Source organism: Carassius carassius, chromosome 48 (genome assembly GCF_963082965.1).
Source record: "Carassius carassius chromosome 48, fCarCar2.1, whole genome shotgun sequence".
Taxonomy (NCBI): Eukaryota; Metazoa; Chordata; class Actinopteri; order Cypriniformes; family Cyprinidae; genus Carassius; species Carassius carassius.
The window spans coordinates 10,287,532-10,313,634 of record NC_081802.1 but is presented as its reverse complement, the minus strand read 5'-3'; the positions used below and the strand labels follow the sequence as shown (position 1 = coordinate 10,313,634).

At 37.7% G+C, this 26,103-nt stretch overlaps 1 protein-coding gene across 1 annotated transcript in view; it reads right to left on the bottom strand.

Annotated features, from left to right (window-relative positions):
• The window catches only part of LOC132131997 (protein unc-13 homolog A-like), a 39,312-nt gene extending 14,009 nt beyond the window's left edge, over nt 1-25,303 (bottom strand). Inside the window, exons 1-33 of the mRNA XM_059544208.1 lie at nt 24,977-25,303; nt 18,116-18,145; nt 17,923-18,022; nt 16,302-16,419; nt 15,706-15,829; nt 15,543-15,613; nt 15,408-15,462; nt 14,893-14,922; nt 14,536-14,731; nt 11,467-12,195; nt 11,277-11,370; nt 10,440-10,486; nt 10,102-10,180; nt 8,775-8,780; nt 8,343-8,417; nt 8,030-8,249; nt 6,843-7,070; nt 6,623-6,764; nt 6,373-6,542; nt 5,228-5,343; nt 4,921-5,084; nt 4,682-4,835; nt 4,521-4,589; nt 4,173-4,262; nt 3,194-3,328; nt 2,721-2,854; nt 2,560-2,645; nt 2,065-2,191; nt 1,846-1,942; nt 931-1,074; nt 346-423; nt 214-237; nt 45-122 (exon numbers count right to left, since the gene is read on the bottom strand). Coding sequence (XP_059400191.1) covers nt 45-122; nt 214-237; nt 346-423; nt 931-1,074; nt 1,846-1,942; nt 2,065-2,191; nt 2,560-2,645; nt 2,721-2,854; nt 3,194-3,328; nt 4,173-4,262; nt 4,521-4,589; nt 4,682-4,835; nt 4,921-5,084; nt 5,228-5,343; nt 6,373-6,542; nt 6,623-6,764; nt 6,843-7,070; nt 8,030-8,249; nt 8,343-8,417; nt 8,775-8,780; nt 10,102-10,180; nt 10,440-10,486; nt 11,277-11,370; nt 11,467-12,195; nt 14,536-14,731; nt 14,893-14,922; nt 15,408-15,462; nt 15,543-15,613; nt 15,706-15,829; nt 16,302-16,419; nt 17,923-18,022; nt 18,116-18,145; nt 24,977-24,998 — 4,032 coding nt within the window. The 5' untranslated portion in view covers nt 24,999-25,303. The remainder of the gene's footprint in view (nt 1-44; nt 123-213; nt 238-345; nt 424-930; nt 1,075-1,845; nt 1,943-2,064; nt 2,192-2,559; nt 2,646-2,720; nt 2,855-3,193; nt 3,329-4,172; nt 4,263-4,520; nt 4,590-4,681; nt 4,836-4,920; nt 5,085-5,227; nt 5,344-6,372; nt 6,543-6,622; nt 6,765-6,842; nt 7,071-8,029; nt 8,250-8,342; nt 8,418-8,774; nt 8,781-10,101; nt 10,181-10,439; nt 10,487-11,276; nt 11,371-11,466; nt 12,196-14,535; nt 14,732-14,892; nt 14,923-15,407; nt 15,463-15,542; nt 15,614-15,705; nt 15,830-16,301; nt 16,420-17,922; nt 18,023-18,115; nt 18,146-24,976) is intronic.
• Nucleotides 25,304-26,103: the final 800 nt, after the last annotated feature.

The window sequence follows — 26,103 nt, the reverse complement described above, 5'->3', positions numbered from 1 at the left end:
GGCTTTGCTAAGCCAGAATGTCAGCAGATTTATGGTTCACTTACATCTTTACCACCCATGGCCTCAAACATCTTCTCAAGCTGTACCCTGAGCTGCTGGATATTGTTAATGAGGATGCACGGCTGTGGGAAGCAAAAACACTTTGTTAAAATGCACGCAAAGTCTAACTGAACCCACCAAAATTCATATTCTACCCATGTCAGATGTACATACTTTGACAGCGCCATCCTTTGCATTCTAGAATCAAAGAAAAAGAGAACACAAACTGAATGAGTTAAATTCCGGATTTAAGCAACTATTTAAAAAAATATAAACCTGATTCCATAGGGCTTTTTAGACTATTACCACTTTCTCCTTGGTGCAGTGGTTGGGGAAGTCTCTTGAGATAATGTCCGCATAGGAGAGCAGAACGTTGCTAATGGTCTGTGGGGTAAAGAGAACATGTCTAAACAAGTTCAATGAAAATGCATAACTATTACACAGATTGATCGTGAAGGGAAATATTGTTGTTAAGCTAACTGTTTTCTAAAACATTTCTTCATCTGATACTGAAAATAGGTACTAACTCTTTTTGGAACAATTTTGCTATCTGAGAAAAACAATTTAGCAATTTTATTTTGGTCATGCTATGAAGAAAATTTGCGGACTTTTGAATTTTTTTTTTATTATTTTAGGTCAAAACTGACTTTGGTTTGCAGCAGGTTACGATCACGCCAACTAAAATTTGCAACCAAAGTTTTTGACCAAAATCTAATCTAAGCTTTTGATTTTTACTCACTGATGTTACATTATATTATTTGACCAGCAATATTCATAAAAGACAGAAATAAACTCTCACAGTGTGCTTTTGGCTAAAGCTAACAGATTTACAAAATATATTAACGGAATGATCATGAAACTATTACAAATTAAAAGCTGTCAGCTGAGGACCTTGGCAAATCTCTTCATGTAGTGTCCAACGATCTGTGGGTCTGGACACTCCAGCTTCTTTATGATCTCGAAGCTCTGATTAAGCTGCGAGAAAACGTCCACTACCGAACAGGAGAAGAGAGCGTGCTCTGAAGTTTGCTGATACTGTAGGAAAGAAAGTGTTGGATGTGTAGTCAGGAAAAAGTTCTAGAATAGAAAGCGCGAGAGACTGCGTAAGCAGACATCAGGTGTGAGCTCTTTCGTCTGGAAATAATTGGGTCGGGGTGAGACTGTGGCAGGTTCCCAAAGGGGACTCAGTGGAAGTAATGAACTAAAGAGCGTGCTTATTGGTTCAGGAACATGCTGAGGTGCTACGAAGTGCACGCATTCATCAAATTTTGACATTGTCTGGCTGCAGGCTGGAGGTCTGTTGTAACTGTAATTTATTACAGCTGGTAACCTAAATGGTAAGTATAGATTTACAGTGAATTTCCAATTTTGCTTTCAACTTTTCTTATAAATTCTTACAAATTAAAATTACTTTTCTATTAGAATTAATTCAATAGTTGTAATATATTTAATGTGTGTGTGTGTGTGTGTGTGTGTGTGTGTATATATATATATATATATATATATATATATATAAACGTTCACAAATTTATAAAATATAAATTATATAATTATATAATTTATATAAATGTATTAAATAACCTAAATTATTATATATATATAATGCATAATGTAAACAATGAAAATATGGGATAAAAATTTCCTTAACGATGACAATAACAACAACAACAACGTGTGTGTATACATACACACACACAAACACACACACACACACACACACACACACACACATACATATGTATATGTTGTATCTGCATCTAATGGCCTTGAAGATATGAACCAAAAGGCAAGAGAGATAAATCTCACCCCATCTTTCTTATCGCGCTCCAGGGCTCCGTGCAAAAAGTCCCGAGACACCTCCTCATTCTCATCCAACCACTGGATGACAAACGGCTCGAACCACCTGCAGAGTAACATCACAACCTAAAGCTCTATCACCCATCATACCACGGTCACAGTGACATTTTAAGTGTGTATGACTCGGATAATATGCGTGTGAGATGGAAGAGTTCGGGAGTCACTCACGTGGGATATTCAGGCACTCGGCTCTTGAAGAAAGGCAGGTCTTTGCAGTATTCATTGTAGAGCCACTTTACTTTGAAGTGCAGGTTCATGTAATCTGCACTCTTGCACAGCCGGTTCTTTTCATGCTCTGAATGCCGTGAGGTGAAGACAAAGGCTCTTCATGAAACAGTTCAAGATATAACGGCACATAATACATCTACGCAGAGAGGAGAACCCCTTACTGAATCAGCAGACGAGAAGAACTCCACCACATGTCGACTTTTCACCAAGTGTGAAATTTAAGTAGCTATCAGTGATAAACCCTGCCAGGCTTGTGTTTCTAACTAAGAGTCAAACTTTTTTATTGTATCTCATTTTCTGTCAGTCAAGTTATGAACATTACAGTCCTACAGCTGAAACCTTTTAATGAAGTTCTGGCATCTTAGTCTACAAAACAAAGAATCAATCCATACAAAGGCTAGATAGATGAAGAAAAGCTTCTTAGATTAGACTTGCCTTCCATTGCGTACTTCATATCCTGGGCAAACAGGTTCCACATAACCTCTGCGCTGATCTTTCCGACATTGAGCTCCTGCGGAAACCTGTGTGCACCAGAATACATAATATTAAGATCCTAAACAGGATTATGAAGTGAAATAAAATGATGCTGGACTCACTGGTTAAGGCAGGGGGTGTAGGAGTTCTTGTCCTCTTCAATAATTGAGACAATAAGGGTGATTAGCTTAGACCAGAAGTCTAGATTCTTGATGCTTGGACCTTGTTCCTCAGGAGGAACCTCTCCTTTTTTGCTCTGCACAAGATGAATTCATTTTGAAATGGTAGCTTGAAGCATGCTATGGCTTTTCATAAGATGCCAACCTCTGGAAGAAATTACCCCACTAATGCGCAGGAATGGATTATTTCAGCCAGCAAACAAACAAACAAACATAAATATGCCAACCACTCTAGGGGAACAAGATTAGGGTTAGATGATTAATTCAACAGGAACAGTGTTTGATATTTATGAGGGAAGCCTGTAACATCTTCAAAGCAGCATAAACAAAAGCTGCACGACGAACTGCTCTGATAAAATGACTTGGATGCTCCCGGGGAAGAGAGCTTTGGAGTTGGTCAGGAAGTGTCGACTCACCGGGTCCGTCTGGTATTCTCGACTATACAGCTCGTGGCAGTTGTTGAAAATGTATTCGTAGGTAGAGTTGAGGCAAGCCTTCACACAGTCCTTCACTACCTGGCTGGCACGAGGAGGACTCTGAAGCTCCTGGACCTAGAGAAGAACGATTCATGGTGCATTCAGATGTGTAATTCAATCAATTAAACAAAAATAATACTGAACTTAAACTTTCTAATTCTACAAAAAAATAAAAAAAATAATTTCACAGAAAACTGTGTGAAAAAAGTGGTACGAAAAATAATATTAATATAAAAAAACAAAGAAATCATAGGAAAAAGAAAATAGTATAAAAATTATAGAAGAACACAGAAAATAAAATTACATGAAGATTATATGAAAATTTAAAAAATAATGCAGAAAATCAAAGCAAATGTAGACAAACTAATGTAGAGAAATAATAAAAAAAAGAAAACTATACAGCAAAGATAATCGTATGAAAATGGTATGAAATAAAAAAAAATTGTCCAAAAGAAATTGTATAGAAGAATTTATTATAATAATTTTAAGAGAGTGCACAAAACAGAAAACTGTATGAAAATTTAAAAAAGAGCACCGTATAAAAATGAAAATTATGAGACAAGAAAACGGTCAGAAAATCGTAAAAAAGAAAAACAGAAAATATATACATTTTATTATAGAATACAATAGTAATATCAAAAGGTGAATAATATGAAAAATCACATGAAAAATATTTTCTAAAATCATAAGAAAAGAAAACCATTTGGCAAAGAAAATTATGCAAAAATTGTATGGATTTGTTTTTAAATTACATATAAAATCTTTTATATATAATAATAATAATAATATATATATATTAAAAAGAAAACCACATGAAAATTACACAAAAAAGAAACTCATACCAGAAATATTAAGTAAAAAACAAAAAAAAAAAAGGTCAAATTTACACGGTCAATAGCATCAGGGGGTTACAACTAACCTTCATCCTGAAAAATGTGATGCTGGTTAGCAGGTCCACAGTAGACTTGAGGTCCTGTAGCCTCTCAGGACTGCTAGCTGGGAAATTATTCTAAACACACACAAGCACAAGAAAGGGTGCCTCTTTGCCATCATACTCATTTCTTCTTTAGATATTTTATACTTTTCAATACGACTTAAAGCTTTTATATGTAGTCACATCAGACTAATCAATCTCATTTGTCTTATTCGACAATCTCACCTGCAGGCGAACACCACACAAACCATTTAACTTCAGTTAAGAAAGATCCTTCATACAAAAGCAAGGAAAGAAGTGACTTCTCAAGGAAACACTAGAAAGTCATAATACCCTGTACATAGAAAGGTCAATCCTCAGAGAGTTGTGAAGCTGGTCCAGAAGCTTGACAAATCGCTCTTTCTACAAAAAGCAAACAAGAAACCACCTTAAATTATTAGCACACACACACTTCAATGCTGAAATCTTCCTGAAAGGCTGAATCAAGCACTCACACCAAAGTTGGAGGCAGCGAAACGGTCAGAGGCAGACACATTGTTAGTGGCCTGGGTTGTGTGAGCGTAGTAAGCGTTGATGTTGGCCAGTAGGGTGCTCATGACCGCAGGCACTCCAGGACACATGTACTTTGATGATAAGCAGGCGAAGTGTCTAAAAACAAGAAGGTACAAAAAGTACCTAAATACAGAAGCAAACAACTAAAACGTCAATGGCAGAACTGTGAGGAAAATCATACGTCATGGCTTGGTAAATGGACTCCACCCCGTAACGCATGGCAAACTCATCGACGATTTCTTGGGGCGTCTCTTCAAAGTAAACCTTCCATGCATCATCACCCTTGGCATCTGGTATCTTCACCACCCCATTGTTCTGGATGTCCGTTAGATAGTGGAAAAGGTTCTATGGAGAGATGGAAAGTGGATCAATTCGCTAAGAACTAATTTGATATACTCTATCAGGGACTATGCACTCAAGCTTGCTAATAAACAATTGTAGGTGGAAAATGAGAATGAAAAATATAATCATAGCAGTGTCAGACTGACCTCGTGCAGGCAAGTGTACTGGACATGGTACGGAGCTACGGTTTCTTCTCCTTTGATCTCCACACTGATGTGCATACGAATGGCTCCAGACACAGCAGACTTGTCTGTACGCTTGTCTGAAAGGAAGCAAAATGAAGTCGGTAAAATATGAAAATTACAAAAGTAAGAAAATAGCAGAGAGCTGTGTGATAAGTGAAAGTGGTACAAAAACCATAAAAGAAGAAGAAAAAAAATCACTTGAAAAAAAAAAAAAACATGAAAATAAAAAAAGAAGAAATTTACCAAAAATATAATCATATGAAAATCACATTAAAAATCTGTCTGAAAATTGTAATAAAAAAAAATTCATATGGAAAGGAAAATCATAAAAAAGAGAACAATTTATGAAACCCATAAAAAGAAAATGATACAGAAATTGCATGAAAAAAGAGAATTAAAAAAAGGAAACTACAGTATAATCATTGAATCATAAATATGAGTCAGATATGACTCAGTAAAAAAAAAAGAAAATCATATGAAAATCATAAGCTAAAAAATACTACAGAAACTGCATCAAAAAAGATACAAAAAAAATAAAAAATTTGTACAATAATTGAAAACAAACTTTCCATAAGGCAAACTAAATCGTATGAAAATCATATGAAGTTGCAAAAATCTATTTTTAAAAAAAAATTCAAACAAGCCAGTGTTGATTTTAGAAGTGCAAGAAAATTTTAAAGCAAAATGTCTAACCTCAGTTAATCCATTTTTTATATCACAATGCTACTAAACAGGTTGTAGAGATAAAACTTTTAAATGTCTTCTTTGCAAGGTAGTGTCATGAAATGGCAATTTTACAAGCTTGCTATGTTAGCAAGAGAGCGAGCGGAACCAAGCAAACAAGTCATGCCAATCGATTACATAGATCACAAAAACCTAAAACAAACATGATATACGACTGCACATCTAATGATATGTCACTCTAATGGTTCTATAATCCTTGTCCTGGCTCCTGAAGGTCACTGGCAAATAGACTCAAATTTGAACAGTTTGAACTTCGAGTGTTGCATTGCAGTTTGACCCGTGTGCAACATAAATATAACATTACATTGATGTTTTCAATGCATTTTGATATTTTCGAAGAAAAATATGGTTTGGTCACTCACCCAGGTTGTACCAGACGTCCATTTCTCCGCTCAGAGTTCGAACCTCGATGATGGTCTGACCGAGGAAATCATCAGACTCTCGTTTGAACTTCTGCTTTACTCTGGACTTAATATCATCATCTTCGTCCCACACGCGCACTTTGATCCGATCGGAAGAGTTGTGACACTCACTGTGTGAGATGTTTTTGTGACACCATGAGCATTAACCCTTAACGAAATATATTTCAACTTACAAAAATTGTCAACTTACAAATTGAAGCTCTCATCCCATACAGGGTTGAGGTTGCCGTAGATGGTCTTGGTTCGTTTTTTGGTCTTGCCTACTTGCACTGTAACATAAGGATCGCTGGAGCCGGTCTTGTCCTTTGCCTGCAGGCCCTGGGCACATAATACTGAGTGGAGAAACAACAGGGTTCATACTAAGGTAACCAATATGAAATAAACTTGTACTAGTCGAAGTGGGTCATTACCGGTGATGCTGATCTTTGCCGACCACTTGGACGTTCCGTCTAGGACGCTTTGCTTGACCTGCTTCATGTGTGTCACGTGAGTCGCCTTGATGACTGCAAACACATCCTGAATCAACTCGAATATCTCAGGCTTGTTGCGTTCACGGATCTTCATGCGATCTTTTAACACCATGATGATATTCTGTGTGCGATCCTCAGCTCCATGCTTGGAGCTCTTCTCCGCCGCCCCTATGAAATATGGAAAAGGTTCATTTAAATACACTTCATATTTACACTAACGGTCAAACGTTTAGAATGACTGTGATTTTGTTTGTTTTGTTTTGAAAGTTATGTTCACCCAGGCTGCATTTATTTAATCATAAATACAGGAATATTGCAAAATATTATTACAATTCAAAGAAACAGTTTTCTAGTTTAATAGATTTTGAAATGTTATTTATTCCTGTGTCGCAAAGCTGAATTTTCAGCATCATTACTCCAGTCTTCAGTGTCACATGATCCTTCAGAAATCATTCTAAGAAACACAAGCTTAAGAAACATTTAATCAATGATGAAAATAGTTTTTTTCTGCAGAATATTTTTGTGGAAACCATGATACACTACCAAAAATAATTAATTATTTTTTATAAAAATAAAAAGGAACAAATAAACACTTTTCCAACAATGACATATTAAATGTGTGACAGTAATGACATTTAAAATGTTAACGAGGAAAAGTTTGTTCTTTTAAACTCTCTATCTATCAATGAATTCTGTCAAAAGTATTAATAATTAAGCATCAATAATAATAACTGAGCAGCAAATCAGCATATTAGAATGTTTTCTGAAGGATCATGTGACACTGAAGACTGGAGTAATGATGCTGAAAATTCAGCTTTGCAACACAGGAATAAATAACATTTCAAAATCTATTAAAATACAAAACAGTTCTTTGAAATTGTAATAATATTTCATAATATTACTATTTTTACTGTATTTTTGTTCAAATAAATGGCGTCTCCGTTTAAAGAGTTTAAAGACTAAAACAAATCAGCGTTTGACTGATATAGTAAGTATATATTTTAAATATATTTACATCTCAATAGATATATTTCAAATAAACAAAAGAATCTTTTTATTTATTTATATTTTTTTCGTATCTAAGACAATATTTGACAGTAATGAAAGAATCTCCATAAGCATCTTACTCTGTAGACAATCGGCATTAAGCAATTCTTGACACTTCTCATGACACTTGACCCCACACTCTGTGCAGCGCATGCCCTGTCGAGCGATGCCCCACAGAAGCCCCTCACACTCATAGCAGTAGGTGGGGGTCGTGGCCGTCCACACCTCAAAGTTGTGTGGTGTAGTACAGGAAATGGGGTAGATCAAAGCCTGCAGGGTCTTCTTATAGACGTGACTCTTCTGCATGGTCATAATAAATCAACAAGTAAATGGAAAACGGTTCTAAACTGAATATGTCAATGTCTATGAAGACAACGGGGCTTGTTGACATACCAATTCTTCATTGTTAAGTGTGCTGGAGGCCATAGCAGAAGTGATTCCTGCTTTTCGAGAGTTCTGGACAAGAGACTACAAGAGAAAACAAAAGTGTAGGTCTCAAAATAAAATTAGGAGCAGATGTATGTAGTAAATACACTTGATTGTATTCTAATTTATAAGAACTGAACACTTCTTATGACAATAGAATGATAGAAAAAAAGAAAAATGATATGACAATAGATGTAATATAATAAAATTCAATAAAAATATACATCTTATATAAAAAGTTAATATTTAAAATGTAAACGATTAATTTGTGATATATGTCCATTTTCATGAAGAAAGTCCTTCTAAAGTGTGCAGTGAAAACTAGCAGAAAATTGTTTGTGGTTGGAATTGAAGTATGTTACCCAGGAGTGCTGAAAAGGTAAAACTGTGAGCGCTTACCATTGCCTGTAGGAGGTATTAGCATTGAAAAAAGAGAGGGAAATAAAAAAATAATAATATACATTTTAGAAGTTTGCCAAAGATAACTCACCAACTTTATATTTCATACATCAACTTAAGAAAAAAACCCCACCACAAGTAGAAAGTATTTATGTAAAGAGGCCTTGAAAACTGCTTGTACAACAAGAATACATGTGGAAGACTGAAATATGGAGGGAGTAGAGAAAAAAGAAAGAAAGGGAGGAGGTAGTCTGTCTGTAGTTGAACTGTTTTCGACATGCATTTTAATTCTGCTCCAATCAGCACTTTGGCTTCTGACTCTTAGAGTCAGTAGCAGTGACAGTAAACTGGATTAAAACAGACAAACTGCGGAGGTGTTTAGTGCAGTATGGTAATTTCTCCCTCATCTTCAAGTCCGTAGCGTCAAAACAAGCCTGGTGCCATTGCCTGCTCTGACAGATCTCCAGTGAAGGCTGCCAGGAGTGTTCTTGGCTGAATAAGTATAGCCAGACCTACACGACAGCTGTCAGAAAATTAATGATTTTTTTTGGGCTCTTGTTACTTTATTTAATCAAAACACAACTGACTCTCCTGTCAATCTAATGAGAAGTTTTGCAGAAAGTGTTCTTAATAAAGTACACTCAAAAATGCACTTTGCGGATTGTTAAATGTTGTTAATTACCAAGCACTAATGCTCTTGAACAATTAGTTTGAAATAAATTTTATTGCAATGCAATCAACTTCAACCACATGAACCAGATTTAATTACTAGCTCAATTTAAATGTGGTTATTTCATAATTTCATTGCTTACCGAACATGAACTGATGAATTAGACACCATAAGACAAGAAACATGTATTAGTCAGGTCAATTTAGATTTCATGTTGCCTTTAATGCCTATATGCTTGTGTTGCATCTATCCATGCGAGAACCAATGATGTTTGATTTTATTTGCCACCCAAACCTTTTTTTGAGTATCAGTGGAAAAGTTCAACAAGCTCCCAAAATAGGTTACAGGCACAAAACAAGGTTAGCAGCCCAGAGAGAAATACAGAGGCCAAAATGAATGGGACTGTAAAGGAGACACTGAGACAGTCAGAAGGCTGGAGATTCATCAGTTTGCAGAGTTAATGGAGCTGAGTAATGCTCTGATAATGTCTAACCCTGTCGCCGTGATTCAGACAGATGTGCCATAGAGGCTTCTGGAACTACAGACCCTTGACAGACTGCTGCCCAAAATAACCATGCTGATGCATATGGAGGGTGCTTTTGAAGAGTTGGGAAGGTGATGTTGTGTTCAGATATGTAATGCTTTTGTGTGACTCACCAGGTCTCGGACGAGAGGGATGGCCTTCCTCTTGCGTAGGTCCGGCATGCTGTCTATGCTGTAAAGAGCACCTCCAGGCCTGTAGATCAAACCAGTGGATGTATTATATATATATCATACATAGCTAGCTATTTCCCACTAATCTAATTTAGCAACTGGTAAAAAAAAAAAAAAGGTCAGAAGAGTATATTCTTTATATATAGTGATTCATTATGATTAAGGTACTTTCTGATGTTTAAATGTTTACATAAATTATATATAATTTAAATCATGACGTTTGAATAGCTCAGATGTTTAGCTGCTCCGAAAATGACCTGCAGTCTTTTGGTGACACTCACCCTGCTTGCAAAAAGAGTGACGCGAGTCCTGGAGTCTCGCCTCGAGCCTGCGGACAACAGGGAGTGACAGCGGAGTCAGTGACAGTGCTCGATCTCGATTTAATCAGTCCGCTAAACCATATTAAACTTCTCTTTAATATCCATGCAGACCTCACAATGTAATTTCAATGATAGAATTTATATCAAGAAAAAAGACCATTGTCTATTCTGTATGGACTCAGAAAGAGCCAGCAGTCAGCTGATCTCATTGACGTCAGTTGCAGGACTCTCTCATAATTAGACCGGATTTGCCGGACATCTTTATCTCCATCATCCTTGTTCTGTCATAACAACTCCATGTGTATCTCAGAGGAAGCGTGCCGCAGTCATTGGTCAGGGAAATGTGTTTACTGTAGACCCACCTTTTAGATTGCTTGTCCAGCTTCGGCAAAGCAGTGAAGAGCATGACAATCACTATGCCAATGACAAAAAACTGAAAAAAAGGGGAAAAAAAACCACACAAACAAAAAAAAGAAAAAACAAATGGGGTGGAACACAAAAAGGGGCAAGGCATGAAATCCCAAAACAAAACTTGTTTTGTAAACATATGTAACAGTAAAACTTAAAACTTAAAAGTAAGTGACAAAAAAGTTACATGAAATGAACAAGACAAAGGAAGACAATGAAGGGCAGAACTAACCAAGAACTTGCAACCCAATGTTGGCCAACAGAACCAACAGAATAGCATAAGCAAGCTGGCAAACTTTGACTGGTTACTGAATTATTATATAGTTGGAAGAAGCTGATCAAACAAATATAGTATCAATTTCAGGCTTCACAACTTCAGACCTCACATACCTCCTGCAGCTGAAGGCAAACCCTGTTGAAGAGTCGCAACCAGTTGGCTTTGGCCCTTGCTGCAGGGTCCACACGTGGCTCCAGCTTTGGTGTGCTGCGAAAAAATGGAAAACTGTTAGATTTATTTAGCTTTTAGCAAAATGTCATGTAGGGCTATACCTTATCCTAGGACTTGGCACATGAAGCTTACCTCTCTGGAGAAGCCTCTTTCTTTTCTTGATCTGCTTCAGGCGGGACCTCTGTGGCAGGGGTAGACAAAGGTTCCCTCGAAGGGGCTACAAGCTTGCCTACAGGTGTTGGGACCTTCCCAGGCTCCACCTCTGAGACTCGTGGTGGAGTTGAGGTATGCGGTACCTTGGCAAAGACATCATGTGGCTGCTGTGGGGGTGATGACTCTCGCTTAGACTCCATGGTCTGGAATGGTGGTTGGGATTGTGGTGGCTGTTGCTGGTGCATAGAAGCCTGTTTCTCCAGTGGTGGACGACTGGTCGGGGCCTCAGGAGCCAACATTGGGGCAGTGCTGGTTGGGGTAGGGGTGTAAGGTGGTTCCTGCTCTTCACTGAGAGTACCATCCATTGGGTAAAGGTCTTCATCCTCTTCCTCCTCATAGGGATACTCCGCTTCCTCCTGCTCATAGACCTCACCATCCTCTTCAACATATTGTGCCTCTTGTTCACCTCCATCTTTGTTGTACTCCCCATCATCACTGTAGACGCCCTGCGGCTCATCTGGATCCCAATCAGGTGAGTCTTTACCGTAGCTAACGGAGGAATGGCAGGAGTGGTAAGAGTCGTTCTCGTCGTAGAACTCTCCGGAACCTCGGAAACTCTCGCCATCGTCTGGGCCAAACTCCTCACTGAGTTGGGAGCTGCCGCGGCTCAGCTCACCAGAGGAGGCATAGCGACTACTGCCGGTGGGACTGTGGGAGTAAAGAGTCATTAGTGTTATATTGCTAATAGTGTTAACAAGATGGGCGACTGTTGATATACAGGTTTATGGGCCATAAAAAGAACAAACAACCACAGAGGAAAATGATACTTTTCAGCTGATAGAAGTCTCTCCCTGCTGAAAACAACAGCTTAAACCTGTTAAAGACGGGTTTTCTGGTCTTAAATGGTCTCTCAGAAGACAGGCCAGTAGACCAGCTTAAACCAACTAAGGCAAGCAAACAAATTAAGGGTTGGTTTGAGGTATTTTCTTCAGCTGGGAAATAGTAGTTGCTTATTTATACCCAGGTGGACTTAAAAAAGGACAAGACATTGAAAAAAAGATAGAGAGTAACACTGAGCTGAGAGAGAAGGGGTTGCAGCATTTTAATGTGACACCTTAAAAAATGGAAGGTTATTTATCTTTGATGGTGAATGAGCCAATTAGGTGTAGAGAGATTGAAAGAATGGTATGAGTAAGAAAAGACGCACTGCCACACAGACAAACACACACACGATCGATAATGGGACGTATGGTTTAGTAATGCATGAAGAATCAGAATCAAAATAGATGGGATGTGTAATAGTCTTTGAGCCAAAAAGTGTCTATGCTTCAGACTAGAGCAAATATGAAAGCCACAGGACACACACACAATTACACATACAACCACGCTTCTGTCAAGTCTTTCTGCCATTTAGTTATATATCCTTATCATCTTTTTTCACTTTCTTGTGGACAAACCCATAAATTCTCAAGACACACACGCTGCTTTATTTCCTGTCTTCCACACAACACATTTTGGCTTTCGGAAAGGTATTGTCCACGAGATGTTGAGAGGATAAATAAGTGGTGTGAGCATCCCCTGGTCTCTGCCAAAGTCATTGACACGGTCCCGCCTGCTGCCCACACACAGCCTAGTGTGTCTAAAGGCTATGTAATTAGCGTACACTAGGCTTTCAGAATTCTGTCAGGCATATAGCTGGTAAATAACAGACTTCACAAAAAAAAACAGACCCAGTGGACCCCCACTGGCAACTGCACCAAATTCAGATTACACAGTACAGAAGACACAAGAAAAAGCTTCTGAAACGCACGAGTTGGTTACCTAATAACCCGTGACAGGTCATTAACAGGTAAATAACAATCATGAAAGAGGACATAGATACATATAAAAAGAGGTATAGATAGAGTATTTATATTCATAGACCATGTATGTAAAAGAAAGATTGGTGCGCATGCATGGCAAGCATAGCGAGGACCACAGGACCAGACAAGTCCAATTCCACGGCATCATCACAGCAGGACGGATTCACAGGCTGGAGCAGGAAGAAGAGCAGGAGGAGGAGGTGGAAGAGGGTGGAGGTGTAGGAGCTACGGAGACCCACCTATCAGAGAGCGAGTGCCTACTGTCTAAGGAGTATTGGCGGCTGGTCCGCCTGCTCGAGCCAGAAGCCGAATCAAGATCGCTGCGGCCGTTGGTGGCGGAGTCTAAACTATCAAAGTGTCTGGTGGGAGGGAAGGGGATGGGGGAGGCAGGAAGAGGAGGAGCATGAGTAATGTCTTTTTTCTTATTTGTTTTTCATCTCACCTCATCAGGTCACATTAGATGGAAAATGGCCCAGTTTAAGGCAATGGTTAACCAGCTGCTAAGAGACTCATATCAAAAGTATCACTGTGGGATCAGGATCTGTCCATTATTAAGACTTTATAAAGAAGAGGGACTCTATAAAAAGAGCCCTGTCCCAGATGGCGCCCTTGATGTTGATTTGCAGTCTTGTGGCCTTCGCTTGCACACATCTGTAAAGTCCACGAGACTGTAGGGTGGCCCACTTGTCATCTAATGTTTCCCAAGGCTGCTCACAAGCTGCTCTGAGGCAGCTATGTCTGCTTTTGGTATAAATATCTTAAGGGACTATTATCCAACACTTTGTGTGGTAAAATGACTTGGAGAAGGAAATTCAGGTGCCATTTGGGATAAGGCAAGAGTCTCATTGCATAACGTCTCCAGCATGCAATGCAAGAATGTTGGATGAATTTCCCTTTTGTAAGACAAAATGTACAGGAAATAAAAGCTTGTTTTGAAGTGAACTGGGCCAAAATAAGCAACTGAAGGAAAACGTTGCATTCAAATCACAGAGTGGCACCACTGTGGCTCCAAACCCATGAAGTGTATACAATGACTGCTCGTCCAAGGCTTGTACACAGTCACCAATGCATAGGAAAAAGAATAGATGAAAGTCGCGCAGACACAGTGAATGCTTTTTCTAACTGATAGATGCTAAAGTTACTAGCATTAGCAGACACATTGCAACCAGGAATTGGGACAATTTACCTAATGGCTCTCTGGTTATCATAGTCATAGTCATTCATGTCGTTGTAGCGGGAGCCATGGTGTGTGTTACGGATGGGGTATTGGTGCAAGGAGGCGTTGGGCTGAGAAGTGGTGTAGAATGGAGGCGGGATGCTGTTGCTGGTTTCACTGCGGTAATCACTGTCTCGATCATCCACAGCACTATCTGGATCATCATCTGAAAAGCAAGAGATGATTTTACATGTAAAATGTGTGTATTAACTGTAATATTTTTAAGTAGAAATGTTCCAGCACCAAAACCATACCCATCATACTTCATAAAGTATCAATGAAAGTATTGAGCAGCTTTTTAAAACTCATCAAACAAAGTTTACTTACTTTGCTGGTCCCCCCATAGACTCCAGTTACCTATAAGATCAAAGAGTCAACAGAAAAATTAGAAGTAGGCCAAGAAGTCAGTTATGAAAATACATATTTTTGAAACAAATACCTCTGTGTGACCATGAACAAGCAGCTTGTTATAAATAAAGGTTGTTAAACTACCAGGTGTGACGTGGACGTAAATTTTGATGTCTTGGAGTGACCTTGCCCATGCATGCTTAGTGCTAATGTTTAATAGCTCTGATGTGAAGCAAAAATAGCCTGTTGGCAAGCCAAAGCTTCCTGCTCCTCCTTAACCCACCCATGCTTGAGATATTGCTAAATACTATCCAGAAAATCTCTATGCACCATGATGCTAAGCCATCCATCTAGTGCTCTGAGATAAAGCAGTCTCAGCAGCTATTGGAGCTGCTGATGGGGTGACTGGTCCTCTAATGAGGTTCTGCACACATCAACCTACCAAGGGGCCATGTAATTTATAGTGTGAGTGTGAGAAGCGCTTGAAAGCTCACAGCACTGAGTTGATGGTATCGGAAGTGGTCTCTCATGCTCCTCCTGGTATGTGTACTGCAAAATGAGCAAACAAAAATGACTGAATCTGGAGAACTGTAAAGACAACAAGAATGGAGTTGAATGACGAGACTCACATCTTGGTCCCTCATGGCATTGAGCTGTTCCAGTTTCTTGGCCCAGTATCGAGCTTCCTCCTCTGGTATATCTGGAAGTATGAAAACTATGTGTCAGCATTAAAACTTTGGACAAATTGGACCAAATATAGTATTGGAGGAAGCAATAAAACAGCAAGGACACCTAATGGGAGTTCGAATCGTGTATCCAAAAGCACTCGATGGAACGTGGGATCCTTGGTGCCGCAGATCTCATTCTCAGCCATAATGACCTGGGAGTCTAAAGTCAGCCATTGTCCTGGACCTTCCTACAACACCAGGGATAAAAAAAGCACTGCCATCTTTTTTTGTCTATATATTTGGTTTGGCTCAACTATCAAGGTATACAACTCTACCTGTTCAGGGTAATTTAGCTTAGTGGTTATAGATCTTTGCTGGTAACCAACGAGTTGAAAGTTTGAACTCTGTAAAAGGCGAATGTTAAAAAGCACCGCTTTTTCCTTTAACAAACCACTTAATCTCAGATTGCTCCAGGGGGGCTGTGCTAATAACATTTTATAATAAACACTGCAGAAACAAATTCCACTGGTGCCGGTTCATAAAATATGTATAAACTGGTAAGAAATATTAACATATAGGGTTTTACAGGGAATGGTTTCTGCAACATGTTTGCTATGAGAGCCAATGCCAGGCATCAGCTACAGATCTCCACATATAGCTCTACAGTGGGTGAGAAAAGCTGCAAGCTGTTGGGGGCCAGGCTGGCCATCTGGGCTGTACCTCGTTCGACTGACGAATGTTGCTCAAAGGGATCCACAATGTGCCAACCATGGTGTCCCAGATCAATCCTTTGTTCCATACCTCCACCGCCAGGCCCAGATCCAGTCTGTTAATCTCACTGAAAGATGAATTGAAGGGTAATATTGAGAAACAGAGAGATGGAGAGAGAGATTCATTGTGGTATAATAATATGGAGACTACACTCTGTTATGTTTCATACATCTTCAGATCAGACTCACATTAAAAAAGAGACCTAAGACCACACAAAAAAACCACACATTTTTGAAATACTTTGGAGAAACTGGATGACTAGAAATCGTGGTTGAAGAATCTACAGTAGATTGGGGACAGTGGTGGTGCTGCATTACACATCACACAGCAAGATAAAGAGGTGCTGAAGCAGATCTGGCTTATAGATGACTCAAGATGAGGTAGGCAAAGAGTTTTGTCGATCAGATGCTTCTATATTATTTTTTGTTGTCAATTTACACAAGCTCCCAGTGTCTCAAAAGCTTCTAAATGTGTGTACTAGACATTTACATTATGAACAAAATCCAAGTTGTGCTTGCCGGTGCAAAATCAATTTCTTGTTTGTGAGTGTTGTTGTTGAATGAAAGTGTGTTGTTCTAACTGGTTGATTGGTGGTTACAGGGGTGTTCTGGGTGGCAGATTCTTGTGTTCTGGGTGCTTGCAGGAAGGCTTTTTGAAGTGTCTAATGCTGCATTCAAGTCCTCCTGGGAAGTTCGTATTTACGATTTGACAAGTCGTAATTACGACGTCGGGTACGTTCAAGTCAGTTTAGTCGGTACAAGATGGCGGTGTACCTTCTTTTAATAAATTACAAGTAAATACAACATGGTTTGTTAACTCTGCTTATAGAAAACGAAGAGCAAAGAATTTGCATCAGGTGTGTTTTGCGTTTTTAATTTTTTAAAATAATTTATGAAGCCACTTTAATCTGTATCGCATAAAAATGTATTAATTGTTATATTGCAATCCTGTTTATCAATTTAAACAAAAAAATTACCGTCTGATCCATCGATTCTGTCATGTTTCTCATTGACACGCCACCAAGTTGGAAACTCTGAGATTAAAGAAAATTCAGTTTCCCACTCGTAATTACGACTTTGTGGTGGCATTCATGTGTGTTTAACTCGTAAATATGATGTATCTGACATGAATTGAACGCACCATAAATTTGAGGTATCATTCATTAGATTTAATAATGGCTTTGTTGTACTTAGTAAACATTATTTATTGCAATCAGTGCTAAGCAACATTTGGGCCCTTGAGGGTGGAACCATTAGGTGTACTACCTGACCCTCACTACCAAGGGAATGCAAACTGTTACAAGAGAAAACAGAAATAGCTCCTTCATCAAGGCTCTTGTCAGCTCAGTCGTAAGGCTTGAAACATACTCTATGCAAGTTAGTGAATGCCAATGTTTCTAGCTACACAAGCTCAAGTTATTGCGCTATAGTATTCTCAGCATTGCCACTAGGGCACACACATTAAGTATGCGCAATGAGACCCTGTGCTTGGAATGCACTGGGCAAACATTTGCATCAGCATGTTTCTAACCCTTATACATACTGCTAAGAGAAAGAGAAGAGGAACTCACAACATGAAGTCCTGTTCCCAACATGGCTGACTGCCTCGCACGGTTATGGTGGTGCTTTTCACATTTTGAACCTTCAGTGACACGTATGTGTTGAATTTCTCTGCACAGAAATACCAGTGCATTTAACAGAATGTTGCAGAAAAAATACAAAGGACATTGTGGAAAGCTAGTTACAGTGAGACTTCAGGCTTACCTTGAGGTCCATCGAGCTTGGCTTTCTTCACTGTAATAGAGAGAGGCATGTATGTAAATGAGTGATAAACATAGGTATTAAAAATAATCACACTTTACATATCAGGCAGGACATTTCAGATTAAATGTCAGCATATTTGCATTTGCGCAACAAGGATTCCTCAAGGCTAGACTCCAGTTTGTAGTGATTTTCAATTAGTGGGAAGGCAATTCACTTTCTTTTCTTTTTTTTTGGACCTGGTCTCATAGTACTGCAATGTCTGAACAAGCAAAAAAAAAAAAAAAAAAAAAATGACCATAGTGCTACCATGCTTTTGGACACTGTCCCATGAAATATATATATTATATATATATATATATATATATATATATATATATATATATTTTTATTTTTTTTTAATGTACTATTTTGCATGGTGGTACCATGGTAAATAAATATGATAACCCTTCATTACCACAGTATAAGGTGAATGTAAGTTTACATGATATCAAAATATCCTGTAATCATCTGATTCTTTCACTGTACCACAGTACACCACAGAACCTTTTTAAAGGTGTTATTAAAGAGAACTATGAAAATCTTTAGAACCATTATGTCAAGCAACAAAAGAAACATAGAGCTTGGCAACGGTACAAACTCTCCAGGAAACGAGTTTCTCTTTACAGATTATGTGCAATTTGAGAAGTTACGAAACTGCAAAGAGGTCTAGAGAGGCAGTCACTGTCAGTTATGCTTAGGGGAAATTAAAAAAAAAAAAAAAAAACCCTGCTCCAACTGAGCTCCTTTTAAAGACGAGTGACGTCAACGGGCCCATTCATAATTCATATTCTCATATTCAGTGCGGGTAGAAGCATCCTTGAGTTAAGGGGACCTTAAAATAATTCTCAGCCTTCCACTCTAATCCTTCACAGTCAGCATTCCTCTTTAAATTCAGTGCAGATTTTCTCACTTCCTCTAAAACGCTTACTGGTTGACACTCTTAACACCTGAGAGTAGCTCTAAATTATACCAAATACAAAGTATATGAGTCAGAGCTTATTTTTTTTAACTGATAATATCACAAAAAACCCAAATTGAAACAATCATATTGCATTTGCCTGTTTGCCAACACACTGCAAATCTTCACTTGAATGCTTAGGGAAAACTGAACATCAGTTCTGTGCTGAGAAGAGGGAAGGTTGGTTTGGCGGTAGTTTACCTGGCAGATTTGTTTGAAGCTAGTCAACCAGCATGATCCGGTAAAATGGATATGATTCTGGTAAACTGCTTTGACCAATGAATTCTTGCTGTTTAAGCTACAGTAATAAAGAAGCCTAACAAGGACACTAGCATCCAAAACACTGATATTTGTGGTGTTTCAAGAATGCCAGTATAGCTCCAGATAAGAGTTTGTGTGCAGTATGGTATGGAGTGGAGTTTGCCAACAGTAGTGGGTGTTTTCTTTCACCCCAGGATGACTCTGAGTGGGTTTGAATAAAGCACAGCCTTGCTGATATTAAGTACAACAAATAAAAAAAACTAGTTCGTCTGCAATTGAATTCTGCAGGATTTCCAGGAGTTCTTTACTGGTTCAATTCTTCAACATTTAGTGTGTTGACAATAAGCTCTTATCAGGATCAACTAAACATTGGATTTTCAAAAGTATGTGAAGTTCACGGCATAGACTCTTGATGACGAAGGATGACATTCTTGAATTCTTCATTTATTAGATGCACGCCGGTCTGTTATAGTAGGGACATTGACTTTACATTATCATAACCCTAAACATAGCATTGAACAAAATTAACTGTGATTGTTTGACAGTCAGATGGGCTATGGGGGATCTTTGGCCAGTGAGAACTACTGTGGAGTCCAGACCTATAGGCCCTAGCTTAAATAAGTACAAACACATTTTATTTATTTTTTGGTCATAACTAGAGAGAAATTGAGCAGAAACTGATGAAACTTTCTAGTGCGCCTGTGTTCACATCAAGACTAAAGTATACTTTAGGCTTAATGGTATGTTACCACTGAAAGGAACGAAGCAGAGCGGGCATTTTTGATAAATTCCTACAGAAGCCGAGATTCACGCTCATGCAATACATTGTGGGATTGGCAGAAAATTGGAGAAAGCTTTTAAATTGGCTATGCACGTTCAAATAATCAACTCTATGCAAATGCTACAAAGGAAAATGTAGAATGGCAGTCAATTACCATGAGCTGTAGGTACTGACGTCTGTGTTCGAGTTTCTGCTGGATTAAGTGAGTAAAGCATATTATTTACATATTACATTTCACTGATTTCTAAAGATGTTTGGATTCTTGAGGAATTGGCTGGGTTAATGAAAGTGTATTAAACTGATAGTGTATCTTTACTGCGGGCATTCAGAAACAAGTTTCTGTCTTTCCAACTGTGATGGCTTTTATATATGATGATTAAATTATTCATCATAATCATCACTCGCTTCAGACACAATAGCGTTTCGAGCAATGTTCTCGAGTCCGCTCACAAGTCGCCGACTCGCCGTTGTCTCCACCCTCCTCTGCCAGGGTATCCTCTCTCGTGCTCCCACGCACCATTTCCTGCCATGTGGCTGGCATGCACGTGTGCTGCCTCTTTATCTCTTCCCCTCTTCCTCTCGCGCTCCATTAATCTATCTGTGTAGCCAAGCGCTATACCGCTACACTAAAAATAACCACTTCAGGGTGAATGTTGAGGTAACATTTTTTGCACAAAAGGGATTTTTAACAGTTTCAGTTACCAATATAACAATACTGCTCTAAAGAGACAAAATTCCATGTTTTACTGAATAATTTCAAATAAATACAACTCAGCAGACAGTCCTTGGGGAACTTAAGATTCTGGCCTATTTAGACCACTAGATTCAATGTTATTTCTCTTATGAATGTACTTATCAAAGAAATATTGTATCTGCAGCTGCCTATAGTTTTTATACCTCTGTGTAAATCTACAACATCCGCAATCGGCTATCAGAGCTAAATTATACATGGTAACTGTTGTTTAGTGTTAACTACAATTCAGTCATATATCTGGGAGGTTAAATATTCAGCTCTAATCAATTATTAATATGAAAATGAGTTGAGGCCCCGTTCCTCTCACACACACACACACACACACACACACACACACACACACACACACACACACACACACACACACACACACACACACACACACACACACACACACACACACACAAAGATGTTTAGTAGAATGTCCAGGTTGCTCTTTACCATAAAATGAAAGTGAATGGTTTCATTGTATGGAAACATCAATGAAGTAAAAAAAAATTATTATAGCCATACTAGGTTTTAACTTATAGCTTAGAATGCTTTCATTTTACACAAACCAGGCATTTTAAACAATGCTTAGAAAAAAATGCATTAAAATTCACAGAAAAGTGGTGATAAGATGGTTATGTAACTGGGAATCCATGACATTTGACATCTTCAAAACACATCCAGTGGGAATCAGGCAAGCCATACTGTACATCTGCTCAGGTTACTGAGGCAGGTGCCAAGAATGATGCCAGTCTATGTGACACACACCCACTGTCACTTTCGGACGCTGGTTGTGAATCCGCTTCCTGTTTAATTACAGAGTGGTGGCAGACGTGCCATGGATCAGAATGTCTGTGTAGGATGTGTTCAAAGAAACATGGCTTACAGTATCGTTCAGAATTCTGAGGCTCCTACAACAGATCTTCTACAACAGACCAATCTGATTCGCATGTCATCTTGCGGTAAATGCTGTAGGCGAATTTACAGTTAAAACCAAAGGACCAGATATGTCGCAATGAAGACCAGGAGTCAGAGATGAGTTCAATTAATAATAATAATTTTACTTGAAGAAAATAGTTAGCAATTTCATCAGCAGAAGTCAGCTTCAATACTCTCGACGGAGTTCATAGGCCGCCCCTGTACAACTCAAAATCAACCACAGTTATACCCTGACAGAGGATACTAATTGCGTCAATACATAAGTCAACAAAATTCTGATTGGTTCCAAAACCTAGATAAACTCTCCAAAGACGTATATCTGATACGCTGGACACTGGCAGTTGATCGTTTGTCCTGGGACTGTCTGAGCTTCTCCCTGTACAGACAGATACTAACACACATACACAGAGAACTTATCTAAAATTCAAGGCTTTCTAGCACTGGCGAGTGTTCTTATCATTACGGTTGGATACACACACATAATATGTGGACATTAATCTTGAGGAAAAGAAATACATGGTAGAACAGGATTCTTTAATATCTCATAAGCGCACATAAGGTTACACATTTCACTCTTGCCATAACTTGATTAATAGTCAAACAAGAAATCATGTAATAATATAATTAATATCAGTATGAAGGATATGGCAACTCAGCATCCACTCCTTCAATGCCATTCAAGAAACTGAGCAAGGCAAGCGAACATGGGTAAGAGGTCCATTGCAAACTGCAGACCAAAAAAGCTGACATAAAGTGCATATGTGTTACTATCGGAGACCCAGTGAAACGCAAGAGACGAGAGATCCAATCGCAGAATGGGTTTTAATGGGTAATCCAAAGAGAAATCAACACGCAGGGGTCATAACCATAAATCCATCCAACAAATAACAAACAGGGAAGTAACAGGAACGGGAACAGGAACTCGGAAGACGAGGAACTCAGAAGGCGAGGAAAATGGGTGATGGAAAGAAAGGACTCCATGCAGAAAAACAGAAAAGGACTGGTTAATATAGGGAGGATAATGACTAACAAGTGAAGACACCTGAGTGCAATTAACAGGAGTGCAATTACTGTGATGAAGGGACAAGGCTTTGTGGGAATTGTAGTGCCTACGGTGAGGTGCCTATGGGGAAGTGAGACCACTAGTGGAGACTCAGGGAAACAGAGACCAGACAGCGTGACTGTATGAAAGACATTTAGCCAGAGATTTGCAACATGTATTTCCAGGGAGCCACTATTCGTACACGAAGTCCCTGATATAAAAAAAAATCTAAAATCTAGGTTGCATTATGTTAACGCAATAGTTAACACAAACTTAACAATAAAGTATAATTTTACAGCATTTATTGCATTTATAAGCATTTACAGCATTTATTATCTTGGTTAATGTTGATTTCTACATACCCACATAATATGAATGAATATTAAACATAACATACATTACAAATGTAAAATAATTGCAAGCAAACCTAAAATTAATAAATTAAGGTGTCATTGTGCTTAATTTTAAATAATAAAATACTGCAATTGTTACTTTAGACATAAAAAATAACTGCAAAAAAAAAAACTAAGTGTCTCGTTGTGCCTCATTTTATTTAAAAAATCTAAATTTTTAAAATTAAATTAACCAACCACAGTCAAAGTTAAACAATGTTCAGCTAAATGTGTCGTTACGCCTAATTTCTTTTATATTAAAGTATTAAAATATTAAAGTATTAAAACATTAAAGTAATAAAAAAAACACTAAAACTAACCAACAACCAAAGCTTAATTTAAGAAATGAAAGTTCAGCTAAATATCTCATTGTGACTGATTTTTTATATTAAAATTATCACAAATTGTTGTTACATTTTTAATATTAAATAAATACAGCCACAGGTAGTTAAGAAACGAACATTCAGCAGAATATCAATGTGCCTAATCTTTAATATTAATTTCTGTAAAAAAACAAACAAAAAATCTATAACTTTTAATGCAACCTAAGCTTATGGTAAGAAATGAAAGTTCAGTTAAATGTCAAATTGTGTCTCACCTTTTAATATTAAAATTGAAAAGTAAATAATGAATATAAATATTTAGAAAAAATAAATGTATACAAATCTGTACATCAACAATGATTTTTAACGGCTTTATGTAATAATGTTATATGCGAAAATATCATTACAATATTTTATAATAATATTAAAATGCATCACTTAATTTCATACAGTATGCTACAGATATCCTTCCCTCTATCCACAAAAGGGTCCTGAAAAATGCAGAAGACCCCTGATTTATACATCTCTCCATCTGTCAATTTAGGCCACATGATGATTAAAAAAAAAAAAAAAAAAAAAAAAAATTATATATATATATATATATATATATATATATATATATATATATATATATATATATATATATTATTGGATTTTATTTTATACAAAAATATATATGATCATAGTGCATTAAATAATTGTGGATAGCCAGTACAGCAAAGAAAATTACACCTGTAATGTTGTCTATCCATCAAAAAGGTATTGAACTTCAAAGCCCTTTTACCACCATACAGTAAACACAGTTAAAAATAGATATATCACACATCAAAGCAGATCTCATCTGAGCAGGGGAGCAAACTAAGGCTCCATTAAGAATATCAAGGGAACACACCCCTGATATCTGGCTGCATTTAAAACACGGGCGGATTCGCCAGAATGATGAAAGTCATTTTAGTATATCTCTATGAACAAACTGAACATTGTATAAACAACTAGACAAATAAAGCAATAAGAGAGTAAGTTATTAAGCTTCAATAATATTAAAAAAAAAAAAAAAAAAAAAAGTGCACAGCGGGGACACTCCTTCTATCCTTACATTTCATACTGTAACCTTATAGTTCAGATTCATTTGCATGCAAACCGATAATACTATTAAACTCCATAGGGGACGAATATGTAACCGATTATTGATCATTGATCAGATTAAAAAGCATGCATGGGCTTGTAAACTATATGCATTTTAATCAAATGCAATATCAAGTGATTTGTTAAAAATATTGACATATTTAACCCTTAATAAGACTAAATGTATACAATCCATAGGCTATATAACCAACAGCTGATTTAAGTAATGCATCCATTGAAGAAATAACAGACTACTTACCTCCAACACACAGCAGTGACATCTCTTTTCTGTATTATTACTCTCGTCCTTTTGCGTTATTTTAGATAATAAAACTGCTATTAAAACGAAGTATGGATATTTTTACGTTGAGAAACCTCCCCTTCCCTTTATCAAACTCTACCCCAAAATATACAAAAATAACAGCAGCTACTATTCCGAATGCTGCAGATGATTCAACCAGAGTGTTTTCAACCACCCTCTCGACGTGACCCGCTGTTCGTCGGGCTGTGTGTGATTTTTTCAGCCGCTCGTAACGCGACGCACAGCCATCTTGTTCAGCACCTCCGCCGCGAGGAGAGCTACTACCGTGACGTCACGCTGACAGCAGCAGAGCACGAGGACGCCTCTCCACTCCTCTTTAGCTCAGCGGAGGCGAACCAAAGTGTGGAACAATTATTAAGAACTGTCCATTTATAATGGTCGGCAATTAAAAAATATCGTTTTATTTGGAAATTTGTTAGAAATTAAGATTTGGGTATCCGAAAAAATCCAATAGCCCTTTTAATCCGTCGAAAAACCCACTTAAAGGGATAGTTCACCCTGAAAAAAAAATCCAAAATTGCCATTATTTACTCACGGACATGTTGTTACTCACAGACAAACTCGTGTGACTTACTTTCTGAGGTGAAACAAAAACGAAGCGTGAACGGTCTCAAACTCCATTGACTTGTCAAAAAAGATACTGTGAAAGTGAATGGTGACCGAGTCTGTTTGTCCATAACATTATGTAACATATACTTTAATTGAATACCAATTCCTTACTTTATGAGAATATTAATTAAAAGAATAAAGCTAAAGAGAAATTTGTATGGCAATTGTCTTTCAAAGCAGTGGTTGCAATTATGAAATAACCTACTTTTTTATTTGATCTAAAGTATAAAGAGTTAAATCATTAAAAAAAAAAGGATTGTTTGACAGTTGTGACTTTTAGTTCATTTTGGCTGCATTCAGTAAGAGAAGGTGGATAAAGTCATATTACATTTTTAGGTCTGGAGAAAATTTTTGTTAATTTGATATACAAAAAAAATGTATAAGATGTATACTTTTTTTTTTTTTTTTGCTTAAGGGAACACTCCCTTTTTATCTTTAGATTACAGAACTTTTCT